Source organism: Neofelis nebulosa, chromosome 4 (genome assembly GCF_028018385.1).
Source record: "Neofelis nebulosa isolate mNeoNeb1 chromosome 4, mNeoNeb1.pri, whole genome shotgun sequence".
Lineage (NCBI taxonomy): Eukaryota > Metazoa > Chordata > Mammalia > Carnivora > Felidae > Neofelis > Neofelis nebulosa.
In genome coordinates, this window is record NC_080785.1 from 164,503,954 (window position 1) to 164,522,389 (window position 18,436).

Here is an 18,436-nt window from a genome sequence, read left to right on the forward strand (position 1 = left end):
GGGAGCTATGTGCTTGTGTCCCCAAAACAAGACACAAGCTGAGTTAGTAATGTTTTATTCTGTGAGTGGGTGGACTCGGGGGCCTTGTCACTTTTCATTCAGCCCGTCTCATCCTGCTGGTCCAAGGTGAGCCCCTCCGGAACACTGACCATCCAAGCCTTTCTTTTGGCCCAGGGCTAGCATCTGGATAGCAAACCCTGGCCCCTGCTGTGCCCCCACGGGCTGGGGTGAAGAAAGGAAAGATCCCCCCCCCCCTGCACCCAGTCCAGGTCCAGGGTGCCAGGCTGTTCATTGTGGCTGAGGGTCTTCTCTGTGGTCACTGCATTCTCCTTCACCAGGCACAGCCGCAGGGGCGTCAAGGGGTGACTGGTGAGAGATGGGGGAAGGGGTTCTGTCAGTCTCCTGTGGGCAGGACGCTTCCTCATACACAGGGATGCTTAACCTGATGGAGGTCTTGCCCCTCCACACTGTGATCATGCATAAGGAGGAACCCCACCCTTCACAGTGGAGCCAGGTTGTCTGGTTTTGAATTCGCCTCTGCCCTATCTGACCAGGAAGAGGGGCTTGATCTCCGTACCTCCTTACCCACAGCTCCAGTAGAGGGGCAGGCAGCTGATTGCATGAGTTTAATTAAGGACTAAGAAGAGCTTGCCACTTGCCTTTGAAAAAGAATAAGCTTTTCCACTTGGAGGCAAACTGAGCACCCTACTTCCAGCTCGGCCCTCCCTCCCTGCCGCTGGGCTGCTGGCAAACTCTGGCTTGCAGGGAGCCCGCACCCCCTTCCTCTCCCTGCCTAATGCTAAAGGATCCCTTATTCCTTGGGGACAGCGACAGGAGTCCGCTGACAAAGGAAGGTCTGAGCTAGTTCTGACCACTCTAGCCTGGCCTTAGGTCACTTCCCCTCTGGAGGCCTCAGGCCATCACCCGATGACCTGTAAAGTGGAGCTGTGCCTCTCAGGTATTTGGCAGGTTGAACATCAGACCCCAGCCACATGCGTGAATCCAAACCCAGATTCCCCAATCCTGGCTGCTTCCCCAAGGGAGCAGGAATGGAGGCCTCCTCTCTGAGGCACACTCGGTACCATCTTGGGACCCAGCGTGGAGCAGGGAGGCTTTGTTTCTCAGGGCCAGGGGCCGCACTTACCGGGGAGTCCGGCTGCCCGGAGCTCAGGTGGGCATGCAGCAGGGCAGCTACCTCCTCCTGCTCGGCCTCCAGGGCAATGGCCAGGGCACTGGTGCCCTCCTGAGGAACGACCCGGGTAGTCAGGTCCCTGATCCAATGCACGGGTAGTCTGCCAGCCCCCCGCCAGCCCCATGGTGGCTCACGTTGTCCAGGAGGGCCGGGTCGCAGCCCGGCTGGGCCAACAGCAAGCGGACGGTGTCCAGGCGCCCGTACTCACTGGCGCACATTAGTGCTGTGGCCCCGTCTGCATCCTGTGCGTTCACGTCTGCCCCACAGGCCAGCAGGGCCGCCACCATGTCCTGGCGGCCATGGCTGATAGCCAGCATAAGGGCTGTCTGTCCTGTCTGGGGGGTGGGGAAGAAGGGGACAGGCCTGGGGAGAGTTCTGGAGAAAAGGAGGTCAGAGACAAACCCCAAGTGGAAGTGACCCTCAGACCGGGAGCCAGGAAAGGCATGTCCACGTACCTGGCTGGCCTTGGCGTTAACATTGCCCATGTGAAAGAGCCTCTGAACCACAGCCGTGTCCTCTTCTCGCCCCACAGAGGTGAGCGCGGCCAGCATGAGGGCTGAGTAGCCTGCCCGATTCTGGCGGTCGACCTCGCAGACCCCTGGGAGAGGAGAGAGTCCATCAACCAAGAAGCTGACGCCCTCAGCCCAGCCTGGTTTACTCCCTCCCCTCAGGCCTGCCATCATGACTGGGTCCTGAATTCACTGTTCCCTTGGCCCCTGAGGTTCCCTCCCTCCCCTTCAGGGTTCTGCTCAAATCTCTGCTCGTTTCAGACTGGTTCTGGGATTTGGTTTGGTTTCCTGTTATATCCCCCCAGTACCTAGAACACCTGGCACTTAGTAGGTGCTCAATAAACTTGATGTTCCTATTTTCACAGCTACCGCCCACCAACTCACCATCATTGCCCCCTTAGAGAACTATGTAGACTGGCCCACCCTGGTGTCTGAATCCACTTGTTTGCATGCAGCAGATGAGGAGAAATTTGGCACAGTCACCCATTTTAGAGCCTCCCATATCTCCCCATTGCTTCTGGAATACAGGCCATCATCCACTATGGCTTCTGAGGCTATTCCCTAACTTCTGTTCTTTGTGGAATCCTTTTCTCCAAGCCTGTGTTAGACTGGCTTCTGTCCCCCCCCCGAAAAGATAGGAACTCCTACCTACCCTGTACCTGTGAATGTGACCTTAGTTAGAAATAGGGTCTTTGAGAATGTGATCAAGTTAAGATGGGTCCTTATGGTAGACCCTAATCCAGTATGACTGGTGTCCTTAGAAGAGAGAGACAAGCAGAAGACCATGTGATGACAAAGGAAGAGAAGAGATCATCACCCACAGGCTGCTAAAGATTGCAGGCAAGCAGCAGCAGCTGGGGGAAAAGGCCTGGGACAGATTTCTTGCTTTGAGCTCCTAAGATGGAACCAGGCCTGCCAACCTTGATTTTGGACTTTTGGCCTCCTGAACTACAAAAAAATGAATTTCCGTGTTTTTAAGCCAGCCACATTGAGCTGCTCTGTTGCAGCAGCCCAGGGAAAGAACACTGCTGCCTACCCTTCAGAGCTGAACACAAACGCTGGCTCTATTTCCTCTGGGATCACCCCATTCCCTTCCGGCCTCTCCTTCCCAGCACCTCTCTGGGGCGTGGTTACTAGAGTGGCTGTTTGATGTGGTCGTCTCCCACCTTTCAGAAGGTTCTATGAGGCCAGGACAGCTCGGGAAGAGGTGCACAGTAAGGGGTAAGAGGGGGTTCCCTAGTTATGGGGCGTCCTGTGTAGGTGTTCACTGCTTCCACAAGCTTCTGTGACCCCAGTGGAGTGTGTGGGTGGGGAGGGGCTCATAGAAATAACCAGAGTGGGGTCTCTGGAGGCACCAGGGCACCCTCCCAATTTCCTCTACCCTCTCTATTCCCCTCCCACCTGAGGCCTTCCTAAGCTGAAGGATCCTAGTTCCTTCCTCCCCTAGTTATGTCTTATTGTGGTTTTTATCTAATTATGTCGTTTTTACTTGATAATCTTGAGTCTATCTCCACTCACCCTCTCTCCACAGCACACACACTCACACCCATACATTCACAGGAGCTTGCTCATTGATTCAACCAACACCCGAGGGTCTACGGCGTGCCATGATGGAGAGGTAGGGTGAGGTGAAGGAGGGCCACGAGAGTTTGAAAGGGGACATAAAGGAGTAAATGACAGAAGATGAACAAGGAGACTGGGCGAGGGCAGTGAAATGAGGGAGCAATGGCCAATGGGGGCCAAGGTTGTTAGGGCCAGCCACTGGGGCAACCAAAATGTTGGCGGGTGAGAACTGAGAAGAGGGGTGCCGGGAGTGAGATTATGGAGGGGGTGTAGTCTTCAGTGACATCAAGATCTCCGGGTGACCTTACAAGTATAAGGCTGACGTAGGGCAGAGGTCAAGGTGAAGGGAGAAGCGGGGTCAAGGAACCAAGAAGCCTGGAGGCAAGAGGAATGTTCCATAAGGATGCTGAAACTGGTGTGGATTAGCCTGCAAAGGAGAGCTGGCCTGGGACGAAAATGCGAGAAATGTGACCTCCTAGGAGGGAGAAGCCAGAAGGGGTGGAGAGAGTAGCAGACTGACCAACAAGAGGCTGCAAGGTAGGGTTGAGGGAGAAACAGGGAAAGTTCTAAGTGGAGAGAAGTAGCAAAGATACACAGCCCTGTCCAGGCCCTGCATTCCAGGGAGGTGAGACAGCCCCTACACGGGGAGGACACTGAGGACAGGGTCCTAGGGGAGGGAAGACCCAGGTTGACATGGGAGCAAGCAGACGGGGGCAGAGAGAATGTCAGGTGTGAAAGGTAGAAGGTATAGGACAAGGTCTGGGGCATTGGGAGCTGGGGGCGGGGGGGGGGGGGCGGGGGCGGTGATACAAGGAATAAAGAGGGTCCATGAAGCCTTGGGCTTCTTGTGACTGAGCTGTGCTTTCCTTGCCAGCTGCTGAAGCCCCCGTCCCCAGGCCCCTTTTAGGCAGGAGATGCCAGGGAATACTCTCTAATCATGTATCGTCCCCCCTCCTGAGCTCCAGCTCCCCCAGGTCACCAAGATCTTCAGGGATGGGACAGACCTGTGTGTGGGTGGGGTGGGAGAGGGGACAGTGGGACCTGCCTTAGCCTGCATTGAGAGTGAGAAGCCTCCAAAGGCAGGACCCAGCAGACACTGGGCCTGAAGGATGATGCCCAGGAGGGCTCTTGGTGGCCAGTTTGTGTACTGCCCACTGTCCCCCCTGCTCTGAGTCCCATGGGGATAGCAGCTGTATGTGGGTGGCCCGCCCCCCACCCCAGCACTGTACTGGTACCTAGTAGGCTCTCAACACAGGTCTTGTGGGCTCAGCAACAACCCAGAAGTGTATATCTCAGCTCCAGAGGGGGAAAGCTGGGGCAGGTAGGGAGCAAGCACGAGCAGGTGATTAAAAATGTGTGAACCGGAGCCAATGCGAGACGTGGGGGTGGAGGAGGGCATAGTGGCCAGGCCTGGGTGGGTGCTCTGAGCCCTGACCTAAAGGCCTCCCCTCAAGTCTGGGGAGGCAGGTGGCTGGACAGAGGAGAGGGCCAGGGCTGGAGATTCAGGAACAGAAGGCATGGGGACCACTGATTGGCTGCCTGTGCGCCTGGCACTACGGTACCCGTGTCATCACAACTACCCGGGGAGGGCCCTGTGGCCTCCCGGTTTCCCTGATGGGGAGGCTGAGGCTGGTGAGACTAAGTGATTCCTCTAGATTTAGGTCTAATTCCAGAGCCTGTATCCTGGCACCCCACAGAGTGAAAGGCCACCCGTGCACAGCTCAGAGGATGCAGAGGTTTAAAGGCCCTTGGCAATCCGCCCAGGACACGGGGATCCTGTGCCCCAGGAGGAAGGCGCTGACCGGTGTCCAGCAGCAAGTTCGAGATGGCCAGGTTCCCATGGGACACGCTGTAGTGCAGGGCTGTGTTCCCGTTGCCATCCGCCAGGTTCACCACGTGGGCCAGCAGCTCCGGTCCCAGGCGCGCCACGGCGCCCAGCACCCCAGCCACGGGCTCCGCCTGAGAGCGCCGCTGGCTCGACACCCGAAACCACTCCTGGGCCACTAGGCGCGCCGCGCCCTGCCGGGACAGGAGGAAAGGCGTCAGAGACGGTCCAGGTCTTGTGGAGGTGGGGCGGGAATCCGGCCGGGCAGGAAGGGTCGCTGCTTGTCTGAGGGTGTCGGTGGCGCCACACTCCTTTGGAAGAGGGACTACGAGCCAGTGTGGGTCCCAGGCTCAAGGGGGCAGGGATCCTCCCCTCTGGGAAAAGAGCCTGTGGGAGAACCTAGAGTGGAGGAAGGCGGTGAGCGCCTGCCTTTGGGGGGTATGGGAGTGGGGCCAGAGCTTGGGGCGGGCCCTTAGGGGAAACGGAACACTTCAGCGCTGTCCCGGGACGGACAGGCCTTTGAGGAGCCTGGGATGGGGAGCAGGGGGGATCTTGGCGCGAAGGGGTGGAACCTGGGGTCCCCCAACTCCAGGAAACCCCACGCGCTCCCTAAGAGGGCGTCAGGGGAGGCCCCGATGGGGCCCACGACTCCCATCCATGAAGGGCTCTCGTGGGCACTCACGCCGTCGCGGGCGATTCCGCGCGGCCGGCTCAGCTGCCGGTGCAGCGCTGCGCACGCCTCCCTCAAACGCGGGCTCAGCTCGCACCTGTCAAGTAGAGAGAAGCGCTGGAGGGGTCTGGGTCGTGGGGTGGGGAGGCGCGGGGCACAGGAAAGGAAGCAGCCGTCCCCACTGCCCCCACTCCACGTGCCTAACGCCGCTCACCTCCCCTGCGCACCCGGCTGAGGTTCTGCCTCCGGCTCGGGGTCCGGGACTTCCCTGCCGCTGTCGTCCCCGGAGCCGGAGGAACTGCTCTTTGGAGGATCGGCAGCACCGTCCTCGCTGTCGCTGTCGTCGTCCTCGCTGGAAGAGCTCTCATACCTGGGGGCAGGGCGGGAGGCATCCGCTGAGCCTCCCCGGTGGGCTCATTCTGGGGTCCTGAGAGGTGGGAGTGGCTGTCCCCATTTTACATGTGAGGAAACGGAGGCCTTCCAAGACCACACTGCGAGCGAGGGGGCAGAGCCAGGATTCGAACCCCGGCCTACGTCCCTGCAGATGTGGCCATGGGGAGGGGAAAAGTGCTCACTCTCCGTTGAGGACCCCAACAAACTGCAGGCTCTTGGGTCCGGGGCTGGGTTGGGCGCCAGGTGTAGCATCTCTCCTCTTCATGATGGATTTGAGGGTGCCTGGCGGGGTCAGATGAGGGCACTGAGTCCCAGCCCAGAAGCCGTCAAGCCAGGGCTTAGCTAGGGGCTGGGACTCACCCGCGGGGGCCGCGACTCTGTCCCCATCCGCAGGTCCTGACGGGTTCTCCTGGGTCAGGGGAGGAGCCTCCGCGGGGATCTCGGTCTGTGTGGCCTTCGCGGCACAACCCCACGGGGTCTGGGTGGCTGCATCGCGCGGCTGGGGCCGGGCTGCCGCTGCCGCCTCTTCCTCCTCGGCAGCCTCGCGGGCCTCCTCCAGCTCGCGCAGCCGGGAGCGCAGGAGCTCGCTCACCCCGCGCTGGTGCTCCAGGCTGGCGCGCAGCAGCTCCAGCTCGCGCTCGGCGGCGGCGGGCAACCCCAGCAGCGCCTCGGTCACCCACGCGTCTGCCTCGAGGGTCTCGGGGGCCGCCTCCACGCCGGCCTCCCGGGTCTCCGGCACTGCCTGGGCCCTAGCGTCCTGGGTCTCCGGCACGGCCTGGGCGCCAGCCTCCCGCGTCTGCGGCGCCCCGTCGGGCGTCCCGGCCAACGCATCGGGGACCTCGAGCGTGCCCTCACTGCGCCTGGAAGCCGGCCCGTCGGGGCCATCGGCCCAGGGGCTAGCCTTGGCGCGAACACCGCGCTCGGAGGTGGCCAGGCGTTCGGTGAGCCGCCGCAGCTGAGCTAGCTTGTCGGGGCGCGCCTCGGCCTCCCCGTCCGGCTCCGGCTGCCCGCGCCCAGCCAGCAGCCGAGCCTTCTCGGCGCGCAGCGCGCGCACCTGCTCCTGCAGCTCCGGCAGCGCGCGCGCCTGTTCCTCGAGCTCGCGCAGGCGCCGCAGAGCCGCGGCCATCTGCTCGCGCACCAGCTGCAGTTGCGCGGGACCGGGAGACGCGGGGGCGGGGTTGGAGGCGGGGCTGCTGCGGCCGGACCCACGCGGGCTGCGCGGGACGGCGCGGGCGGGGCTGGGCGCGCGCTCGTGCGCCTGCGCGAGCTCCAGCCGCCGGCTCGTTTCCAGAAGCGTGTGCTCGACGCGCGGGTTCCGCACGGGCACGCGCGGTGACAGCGGCTGCAGCAGGAGGCCCGAGGGTGCGCCCGGGGAGAGCGCGCCCGATGCTCCCCCATCGTCACTAGCCAGGGACTCGCTGGACGTCCAGGCGCCTGGGCTGCGCGCGCCTGCGAGGCCAGCCCGGGGTGCTCTGGGGCGGCGCGCAGGCAGCGGGCCCGGGGCGCGGCGGGTGGCGGAGCCGCGCTCCAGCTCCTCCACGTACTTGAGGAAGTCCAGGTCGAGGTGGAAGCCATAGGGTGTCTCCACTGAGTAGGGCGAGCTCGGGCTGCGGGCGCCCGCGGTGGGGCCGGGGCCCAGGCGAGGGCCGCCCAGGTCTGCGGGCACGACGGGGTGTGGGGGGCGTCAGGCTGGGGGGAGGGGGACGACCCGGGACAGACTGGACAGATGCATCCCCCACCGCCCGCGACAGTCCACGGCTCCGCCTGCACCAGACCCTGCACACCTGCCACTGCGGACGCGCGTGCCCGAGGATCAAATGCCTATCTGCACCAAATAGTCATGCGATCCCACCCTTAGTGAGCACCTACTATGTGACAAGCATTATTCTAGGCGCTGAGGGCACATCAGTGAACAAGACGGACAAACATCCCTGCTTTCTTGTAGTAAATAAACATCATTCCAATGGTGCTTGCATAGGGCAATAATAATAATAACAACAACAAGGTGAAATGGAGAATAACTGTGGGAGGCGTGACTTTGGCTCCAGTTATCAGGACAGGTTTCCTGCGGAAGGGACTTAAAAGTTGAGCCCTGAAATACGAGGAAGCAGCTGGGGACAGAAGGTTCCTAAAAGAAAACAGCCCAAGCAAAGGCCCTGGGATATAGCGAGCAGGGTGGGGTAACAGCAAGGCTGAGGTGAGGGTGTCCGGCACAGAGTTAAAAAAGGGAGAAGGAAAGGAGTAGGAGAGGTGGGTTGGGGCCCAATCGTGGGGGGCTTCCTGGGCCACCGTGAGGAATTGGGATTATATGAGACATGCGATAGGGCACGCCACAGGCAGGTTTTAAGCAGGGCCATGACATTATCCAGTGGACGGTTAACAAGGGCTAACCGTCTCTGGCTACATACGGAGAGAACCACAGGGCTGTGTCTACATAGGGGCGTCAACTATCAGTCTGTCCACACACATGTATCCCACTTTGCACACTCACCAGGCAGGTTCTGATTCAGGGCAAACTTGGCCATGTTTTCTGGAGTAGCTGTCAGACACACCCTGAAAAATGTCCCCAGAAGGGGTGAGGATGGGGCCAGCCCCATCCCTCCGGCTGTACTTCTGGAGTCAGCCTCGATGCTAAGTTAGAGTAAATAGACCCAAGAGCTCCTCCCTCCCCCCGCCCCCGCCACCCTCCCCAACACATATGTCCTGTCCTCTCTGCTCCCTCAAGAAGCCTTGAAACTTTGGGATGAATGAATGCGGGGATCCCCAGGTGCAGTCCTCAGCTGGCTGGACAGGAGGAGGCAAGCAGGGCATCAAAAGGAGAAGAGAGTGATGAGAAGACAAGAGGAGCTGGGAATGGGGGCAGGGGAGGGTCAGTCATTCCGACCTGCTGAGTTTCGTCAGTCCCCCAGGCAAAATTGGAAATGATGCTCAAAAGGATGTGGTGTGAACCTTCAGAAGGGGAAGGCGAGAGTTGGAAGCCCTTCACGGGCTCATTAAAAATTCATCTGGTCAGATTCTGTGTATGGAAAAAAAAAAAAACCCAACAGGACTGTTTGAATTCTTTTTTCCTTAGAGGAATGCAAACAAGATATAATTGCGCATCTGAGTGTTTACCAAGTGGCTTGTGAGACTCTTGTAGGAATGATGGAGAGCTGAGGTCTAACTGCACCAAGGATGCAAATCAATGGGTATCTATCTCCCTAGGATGTCTCTAGGAGTGTCACAGGATTCTGCCCTTGGCTTGGGGGAGCTTGTAATGGAACCACAAGCACCCAAGTTGTCAGAGCTGTGGCTAGACATGGGGCTGGGGGGACTCTTCAGATAACATGATGGAGGCTTTAAAAAAACTGAGGGGGGGGGGGCGCCTGGGTGGCGCAGTCGGTTAAGCGTCCGACTTCAGCCAGGTCACGATCTCGCGGTCCGTGAGTTCGAGCCCCGCGTCGGGCTCTGGGCTGATGGCTCGGAGCCTGGAGCCTGTTTCCGATTCTGCGTCTCCCTCTCTCTCTGCCCCTCCCCCGTTCATGCTCTGTCTCTCTCTGTCCCAAAAATAAATTAAAAATGTTGAAAAAAAAAATTAAAAAAAAAAAAACTGAGGGAGGGGAGCCTGGGTGGCTCAGCCAGTTAAGCATCCGACTTTGGCTCAGGTCATGATCTCTCGTGTTCGTGAATTCGAGCCCTGCGTAGGGCTCTGTGCTGATGGCTCAGAGCCTGGAGCCTGCTTTGGATTCTGTGTCTTCCCTTTCTCTCTGCCCCTTACCTGCTTGCACTCAGACTGTCTTTCTCTCTCTCTCTCTCTCTCAAAAATAAATAAACATAAAATTTTTTTTTAAAGAACCTGAGGAAGATTGGGGCACACCTAATGTGATAATTAACAAGGACAACCAGAAAGCACAAGGTTGGAAAGGAGGGGCTTATGAAGAGCCCACATGAAAAAACTTCGAGGGAGGGAAAGCAGCTCGGACTGAGTCTCTACTGTATACCTTGCCTGATTAAATGTAACCCTCATGCAGTCCTGCAAGGTAGGTGTCATCATTCACATTTTCCAGATGGGGAAACTAAGGCACAAGGCAACTAGATCAACCGCCTATGGGAAATGGCCCTAGACTGTGCTCCGCCCATCTCCTGGGGACCCCTTGCCGGTCCAGCCTCCACCACCAGATGCCTGCCTGGCATCTGTCCTCTCCCTGACACAGTGCCCAATGTGCCAACCCCCTGGGAACCTTTCCTATCACCCCTTCCAGCCTCTTGCATTCCTGACGCCCATCAGCCATGGAGTAGCCCCTGCTCCACTGCCGAGGGGACCCTGCCACTCCCTACCTCTGTCCAGCCTGGGTCCCTGAAACCTCCCTCACCCCACCCTAAGGCAGGTGGGGGGGGGGGCCTTTCTGGTCCCAAAGCAGCTGCTTCCTGTCCCCTCACACTGGTTGAGAGGGGCGGGCCAGCGGGGGCAGCCGGTGATCACAGAGGACAGCCAGCGCCTCTCACAACTTGTTTTCAGGAAACTGTCAGGGAAGAGTTGTGTGGTGGAAAAAAACCTAGGCCAGAGCTCAGGGGTCCGGGCCTGCCTCGCACCGCTGGCAGTGTGACTCAGTGGGGTCAGCCTCCTCCTCCAGTGACTTGCTCACACCCAACTATGAGGCCCTGAGAACTCAAAAAACAGCTGTGGGCCATCCCTAAGACGCAAATCAGCTGGAGTCGCCAGGCCCCAGAAGCTGGGCTGCGAAAGCAGTGCTCCAGGAACGGTGAATAATAATAATAATAATAATAATAATAATAATAATAATAATACTTTTGCCATTCATGCTGGGCAGCTCTATTATATGCAATTCATGGGTATTAACTTAAAAAAAAAAAGTCCTAGCTAAACCCTCCGAGGTAGGTTTTCTTATCACTACCCTTTCCCCTGTTGTCCGTGTGGAGACGCTGAGACACAGGGATATGAAGTGACCCATCCAAGGGCACACACGAGGCAGGATTTTAACCCAGGCAATTTTGCCAGTGTTTCTGCATTGGCCACCCACTTGATGGCCTTCTAGAGACAGCCCTCCCCTCCAGGGCAGACGCAGAGAGCCCGAGGGGGGTCATCCCTCCCAGCCTGCATCCCTGCCTATACCTGCGCGTTTCCCTGATGGGGAAGCAGGCCCACACTTGGGCGGCCCCAGGAGCCGCAGCCTGAGCAGAGTGGGGGCGCGGCGGCCCTGCCCTCTTCTCCGCTCCCTGCCCGAGTTGTCAGCTAGATCGGATCCTCTGCCTGAGACCCCCTCATTAGGCCGTCAGAGCCGACGCCACACGCCCCCACTCCCGCCCCAAGGACTATTTCGGGACTCCGGGTTGTGATCAGGAAACCTGAGCGGTGGGGACTCGGCGGGCAGTGTGGATCCCGGTCCTGGGGAGAGGACGTCTCCCCCGCTTGAGGCCGCGAATGGTGGCACCCCCTAATGTTGGGGCAGGACGCTCAGAGCCCCGAGGAGGGGTTGGAGGCTGATGATGGTGGGAGGAGGAGGTACTCGGGTACATCGCGCCCCCCCCCCCGCCCCAACACACACACATATACACACCCCACGACGGCCTCGTAGAGACAGAGCGGTTTCCTACAGGAAACCCCGCCGGGCGGTTCCATCCGCTACCCATTGTCTGCCGGCCCGGGGGCCGTCCGTTCCTCCCCCCAACACCGTTTCCGTATCACCCCCCGCCCCCCGCACACACACACACCCAGGTCCACCGTGAGGGGCTGAACCCGTGTCCCCAAGCTCTCCAGGAGTCTGTTGGGGCGCTAGGTGGCGAACAAGCCCCCCACTGGGCTCCCGAAGGGCGGGAGGAGGGCGATCTCACGAAGCCAGAGACCCCAGCTCTGCTCGCTGCCCACCTGGGGCTCCGGGCGTCGGGTGGGGTCCCAGCCAGAGGACACGCAGCCCGCCCCATCGCGGGGCGCTCAGCCCGCAGAGGGGCAGGAAGCTCAGTACCCCTTCCCGGTACGTCCCCTAGTGCCCCCCAGAACCCCTGCCGGTGGCCCCGAAAATTTGGTGCTTTACCTGAAGCAGCAGCCCCCGCCGCGCCCGCACCCGAACCCGCCCCCTCGGAGCTCGGGGACGGGTTATCAAGGCCTGGTCCCTAACTGATGGCCGCTCTAGCCAACCAGCGCCCGAGACTCTCCGAGCTGTCCAATGGTGAGGCGGGGTGGGCGGTGCTGGTCCGGCCCGAGTGGGGGCGGGGCTGGGGGCGGGGCCTAAGTGACTGTCCCTGGGCCCGGGAGGCGGGGAGGAGTAGGTAGGGGGCGGGAAGGAGGGGACAACCAAGGCCCGCCCAGGGCAGGGCTAAGGAGTTTGGATTTGATCCACAGGGCACTAGGGAGCTATGGGAAGACAACGGGAGACTAACACAATGGGATTTGTGTGTTTGGAAGATCCTTTGGGCGGAAGCTAGAAGGACTGATGCTCATGTCCCAGTGTCTTGGAGAGGTACCAAGACCCTGGATCTTTCCTACCACAGGGTCTTTGCACAAGCTGTTCCATCTTCCTGCACTGTTCTTCCCTAAACACGTTCACATAGGCACCTTCTCCTATGTTGGAGGCTCGACCCGTGTGTTCCCACGCCCTAAAGCCCTAATGGGGTCCCTCTCCAGTCTGTCTTTCCCATTGTTCTGTTTTATTAAACTTGGTAGCTACTTTCACTGTCTGAAACAAGAAGAGTTTATTTGTTTACCTATTTGTCATCTGTCTTCCCCACTAAAGTGGCAGCATCATAAAACAGGGGACTGATTGATTTTGGTCACTGCTTCATCCAGTGTTCCTGGCATATAGTAGATGCTTAATAAATGTTTATTGAAAGATTTTTTTTTAATTTTTTTTTAACGTTTATTTATTTTTAAGAAAGAGAGAGCGCGCAAGCAGGGAAGGGGCAGAGAGAGAGGGAGACAGGATCTGAAGCAGGCTCCAGGCTCTGAGCTGTCAGCGCAGGGCCCCACGTGGGGCTCGAACTCACAGACTGTGAGATCGTGAACTGAGCTGAAGCCGAAAGCTTAACCAATTGAGGCACCCAGGCACCCCTGTTGAATTATTTCTTTAAGTGTTTTTTTAATGTTTATTTTTGAGAGACAGAGAGTGGGGGAGGGCAGGGAGAGAGGGAGACACAGAATCTGAAGCAGGCTCCAGGCTCTGAGCTGTCAGCACAGCTGACAGGGGCTCGACCCTGCAAACCTCAGAATCATGACCTGAGCCGAAATCCGACACTTCACTGACTGAGCTACCGAGGTGCCTCTAAAGTTTTGGGTTTTTTTGTTTTTTTTTTTTAATTTTTTTCAAGTAGGGGCACCTGGGTGTCTCAGTTGGTTAAACATCGGACTTTGGCTCAGGTCATGATCTCATGCTTCGTGAGTTCAAGCTCCGCTTTGGGGAGCCCTGCTTTCTCTCTTTCTCTCTCTCCCTTTCTCTCCCTCTCTGCCCCTCATGGGATTCTTTCTGTCCCTTGCTCACTTGTTCTCTCTCTCTCTCTCTCTCTCTCTCTCTCTCTCAATAAATAAAAAAAATAAAATAAAATATTTTAAAGGAGGCTCCATGCCCAATGTGGGGCTTGAACTCACCCTGAAATCAAGAGTTGCATGCTCTACCAACTGAGCCAACTGGATGCCCCTGTTGAATGATTTTAAATTACATTTAATTCTTTAACCCATTTCCCAATTAATTTAGCATTATTGAGCACCTAATATATACCAGGCACTGTGCAGGTCCCTAAGGGGGTCACGATTCCTGCCATCCTGGGCCACAAAGCTGACAGGCAGAGATAGACTTTCAAGGCAAGTTGTATGGTAAAGGGGTGACAGGATGGGACAGAAGGAAAAGGGAGGGACAAACCCCTGAACTCCAGGGTCCAGGGAGGCAGCCAGCAGCCATGACACTTAGCGAAATGTGCTCCAATGGGAGAAACTGTACATGCAAAGGAGTAGAAAGCTCCAGACACGGGGAACTTTGTTGAGATCAGCTTATTGGTGGGAGGGGAGCTGGAGGCACAGGCAGAAAGGTACATCTGAAGCATGTGCCTGGAGCAGCTCAGACTTTATCTGATACAACGATACCCCTCCAGAGGCAGCTTCTTCGATTTCTAGATGCATTTGTCTTTTTTTTGACCCAGTGCCACTCTGCTTTAACTATTGTAGCTTTAGAATATGGTTCAAAATCTGGGGTGCCTGGGTGGCTCAGTCGGTTAAAAGCATCCAACTCTTGATTCCAGCTCAGGTCATGATCCCTGGGTCATGGGATCGAGCCTGGAGTTGCGTTCTGTGCTGAGTGTGGAGCCTAGTTGAGATTCTCTCTCTCTCTCTCTCTCTCTCTCTCTCTCTCCCTCTCTCCCTCTGCCCCTCTTCTTGCTCATGGGCTCTTTCTAAGGAAGAAAGAAAGAAAGAAAGAAAGAAAGAAAGAAAGAAAGAAAGAAAGAAAGAAAGAAGGAAGGAAGGAAGGAAGGAAGGAAGGAAGGAAGGAAGGAAGGAAGGAAGGAAGGAAGGAAAGAAAAGAAAGAAAGAAAGAAAGAAAGAAAGAAAGAAAGAAAGAAAGAAAGAAAGAAAGAAAGAAAGAAAGAAAGAAAGAAAATATGGTTCAATATCTGATACTCCTCTTTTTACAAAATTCCTGGGCTGTTTCCATTGTCTTTGTCTTTTTTTTTTTTTCTAGCCTTTTGTTGGTTTGTGTGTGTGTTTTGTAGATGACTGTGGAGTTTCCACGTGAAACCCAAACTGGAAATTTACAAGTACTTTTATTGTAAAATAAAATACAAACGGGGGCACCCGGGGGGCTCCATCGGTGAAGCGGCCGACTCTTGGTTTCAGCTCAGGTCATGGTCTCACGGTTTGGGAGTTCAAGCCCCGAGTCGGGCTCCACAGCTGGCAGTGTGGAGCCTGCTTGGCCTTCTCTCTCTCTTCTCTCTCTCCGCCCCTCACCCTCTTGTGCTATCTCCGTCTCTCTCAAATAAATCAATAAACTTAAATAAAAATACTCTTGCTAAAAAAAAAAAAAAAATACATACACAGAGCCAGATCCAAGAAACCACATAAACCAAGTACATAGTTTACGGAGTTACTGAAGAGGAGATTCCCAACCAGGGCTGGTTTTTCTCTTCGGGGACACCCAACAATATCTGGGAGACATTTTTTAATTGTCTTGATGGCGTGGGGGAGAGCTGTTTTTGCCATCTAGTGGGCGGAGGCCAAGGATGTTGTTAAAGGCACCCCCCCACACACACACACGCAGCCAAGAATCATCCGGCCTGTCAAAGTGCTGAGTCTAGAAACCCAGCTCGAAGGTGACCCTCATGATAACCCCCGCCCAGGTCAACACGTAGCACGTCGCCAGCACCCCCAGAAGCCCCTCCCTGCACCAGGGCCCAGGCGCAGGGACGCCTCAGCTCCACAAAGTAACCACCGTTGTGACTTTTGCAGTAATCGCTGCTTTGTGTTTCTGAATCGTCTGTCGCCCAAGGAGGAGTCTGCAGACACCGAAGTTTAGTCTTGCCCGTTCAAAAAGGAAACGATCTGTCTTTTAAGTCTCTTCTGATTCACGGTGTCCCCCTCCATTCCTTTCCTTCCCTTACAAGGAATCAATTGCCCAACTCAGGCTGTTTGTCCCAGAGCATTTCCCACAGTCGGGGGCGGGGGGGGGGGGGGGGTTGCAGATCCCACACTTGGGTTCCTCTGTCCTCCCCATTCCCTGCAGATTGGCAGTTGGTTCTAGAACTGGGGTCAGACTCAGGCTTCTCCGGCACAGCTGGGGGGGATGCTGGGACCTTCTGTCGGAACACTTAGACCCTGATTGTGTCTCCTGCATGGGGCTGGCAGCACGATAGAGGTGTCCTCCTAGTGTTTCTTCCTCATTTGTTAGCTAGAACGCTGCCCTTGCCAGATGCTGCTTATTACGTCCTATTTAGCTCCCAGTGGCGCATTCATCATAAGAAAGGCAAGACAGAGGCGCCTGGGTGGCTCATCTGGTTGAGCCTCTGACTCTTGATTTCCGCTCAGGTCATGATTCCAGGGTTGTGGGCTCAAGCTCTGTCATGGAGCCTGCTTGGGATTCTCTCTCTCTCTCTCTCTCTCTGTCTCTCTCTGCTCCTCCCCCACTCACTCGTGCACTGTCTCTCAAAAATAAAAATAAATCTTTAAATTTAAAAAAATTTTATTTTTGAGAGAGAGAGAGAGAGATACCACTCTTCAAAATAATGTATTGATTCCCCATCATCTTCTGAAGGTGATGAATTAGGCTTTTTTAAAAAGTCAGTATGGGGGTGCCTGGGTGGCTCAGTCGGTAGAGAGCCCGACTTCGGCTCAGGTCATGATCTCACAGTTCGTGGGTTCAAGCCCCACATGGGGCTGTGTGCTGATGGCTCGGAGCCTGGAGCCTGCTCCAGATTCTGTGTCTCCCTCTCTCTGCCTCTCCCCTACTTGTGCTCTCTTTTTCTCTCTCAAAATTAAATAAACATTAAATAAATAAATACATACATACATAGTCAGTATGGGGCACCTGCCTGGCTCAGTCGGTAAACCATGCAAATCTTGATCTCAGGGTTGTAAGTTCAAGCCCCATGTTGGGTGTAGAGATTACTTAAAAAATAAAATATTGGGGCACCTGGGTGGCTCAGTCAGTTGAACATCCAACTTCAGTTCGGGTCATGATCTCGCAGTTCATGAGTTCAAGCCCCGCGTCAAGCTCTGTGCTGACAGCTCGGAGCCTGAAGCCTGTTTCGGATTCTGTGTCTCCCTCTCTCTCTGTCCCTCCCCCACTTATTCTGTTCCTCTCTCTCTCTCTCAAAAATAAACATTAAACAAGAATTCAATAAAAAATAATAAAATAAATTTTAAAAATAATAAAATCTTTAGGGGCGCCTGGGTGGCTCAGTCGAGTCAGTTAAGCGTCCGACTTCAGCTCAGGTCATGCTCTCACGGTTCGTGGGTCCAAGCCCCAAGTTGGGCTCCACGCTGACAGCTCGGAGTCTGCTTTGGATTCTGTGTCTCCCTCTGTCTCCGCCCCTACCCCGCTTGTGCTCTCTCTCTCTCTCTCAAAGATAAATAAACATTAAAAAATTTTTTTAAGCACAGCATGCTTCAACTGATGGGCCCACCTGGCCAGTGGGAGCCTTTGCAGGTTGTGAGCTGTCTGAATGTCTCTCCTGGTCTTTGAGTGTTCTTGCTCTCTTGTATGACCAGATGCTCCAGGTTCATCTTGGACTTCTGTCCCCAACCTGCATCAGATAGAAACTCCAAGAAACTCTAATTTCTTTGGGTGGGAAGTTATATTAGTTTGGGTGCTAAGAATGTTCATTACTGGGTTGGTCATGGTGTGCAGACTTTTTAGTGAACAGAGCTGGCTGGAATACATATTATATCATACATATTAGATGCATACAATATAACATAACACATGAGATACACAATAATCACTATATGATACAATATCAGGAGACACAATCAACAGAGTGGAAAGACAACCCACAAAATGGGAGAAAATATTTGCAAGTCATACCCCTGCTAAAAGATCAAGATCCAGAGTATATGAAGAATTCGTACAACTCAACAACAAAAAGATGAACAACCCACAATTCAAAAACAGGCAAAGGACTTGAATATCTCTCCAAAGGAGACACAGTAGTCACCCTGCCCACCTCCACAGTTTCACTTTCCGTGGCTTTGGGGAGGGGCTCTTTTGTAGCAGGAGCAGGAGGAGGAGTTTCACCTATCTATTTATTTAATTTTTGAAAAGTAATCTCAAACGCACGACCCCAAGATCGAGAGTCGCACACTCCACCGACTGAGCCAGCCAGATGTCCCAATGCTTTACCTAGTTTTAATTTTTTTTTAATGTTTATTTATTTTTGAGAGAGACAGAGAGAGTAGGCAGGGAGGGGCAGAGAGAGGGAGACACAATCCAAAGCAGGCTCCAGGGTCCAAGCTGTCAGCACAGAGCCTGATGTGGGGCTTGAACTCACCGAAGTGTGGGATCATGACCTGAGCCAAAGTCAGACGCCCAACTGACTGAGCCACCCAGGTGCCTCACTTTACCTAGTTTTAATTACCTGTGGTCAATGGTGGTTAGGAAGCAGATGGTCAGAAGGCCTAGAGGAGCCTAGCTCTACATCACAATGCCTACCCATCATTCACCTCACTTCATCTCGTGACTTAGATAATTTATCAGCTCCCATCGTCACAAGAAAGAGGGTGAGTACAGCACAATGAGGTATTTTCAGAGAGAGAGAGAGAGAGAGCACATTCACACGACTTTTATGACAGTATATCATTGTAATTGTTC

At 55.7% G+C, this 18,436-nt stretch overlaps 1 protein-coding gene across 1 annotated transcript; it reads right to left on the reverse strand.

Moving 5' to 3' along the window:
* Positions 1-39: 39 nt before the first annotated feature.
* On the reverse strand, positions 40-12,257 carry KANK3 (KN motif and ankyrin repeat domains 3). The gene is made up of 12 exons (XM_058728190.1): positions 12,185-12,257; positions 9,037-9,168; positions 8,644-8,705; positions 6,513-7,808; positions 6,335-6,434; positions 5,974-6,129; positions 5,772-5,856; positions 5,067-5,283; positions 1,648-1,790; positions 1,327-1,527; positions 1,145-1,243; positions 40-366 (listed from the first exon to the last, which is right to left on the reverse strand). Exons 3-12 carry the CDS (start codon positions 8,675-8,677, stop codon positions 289-291), a joined length of 2,409 nt encoding a protein of 802 aa, XP_058584173.1. The 5' UTR covers positions 8,678-8,705; positions 9,037-9,168; positions 12,185-12,257; the 3' UTR covers positions 40-288.
* Between the last annotated feature and the right edge of the window lie 6,179 nt (positions 12,258-18,436).

Coding starts and splice junctions, on each gene's coding strand:
- KANK3 (XM_058728190.1), bottom strand. CDS start 8,677: ATGGCCAAGTTTGCCCTGAATCAGAACCTGCCTG. Junction 5,284..5,771: donor GCGGAATCGCCCGCGACGGC/GTGAGTGCCCAC, acceptor CTGTCCCGGCAG/GGCGCGGCGCGCCTAGTGGC. Junction 367..1,144: donor CCGGGCAGCCGGACTCCCCG/GTAAGTGCGGCC, acceptor ATCTCTCACCAG/TCACCCCTTGACGCCCCTGC.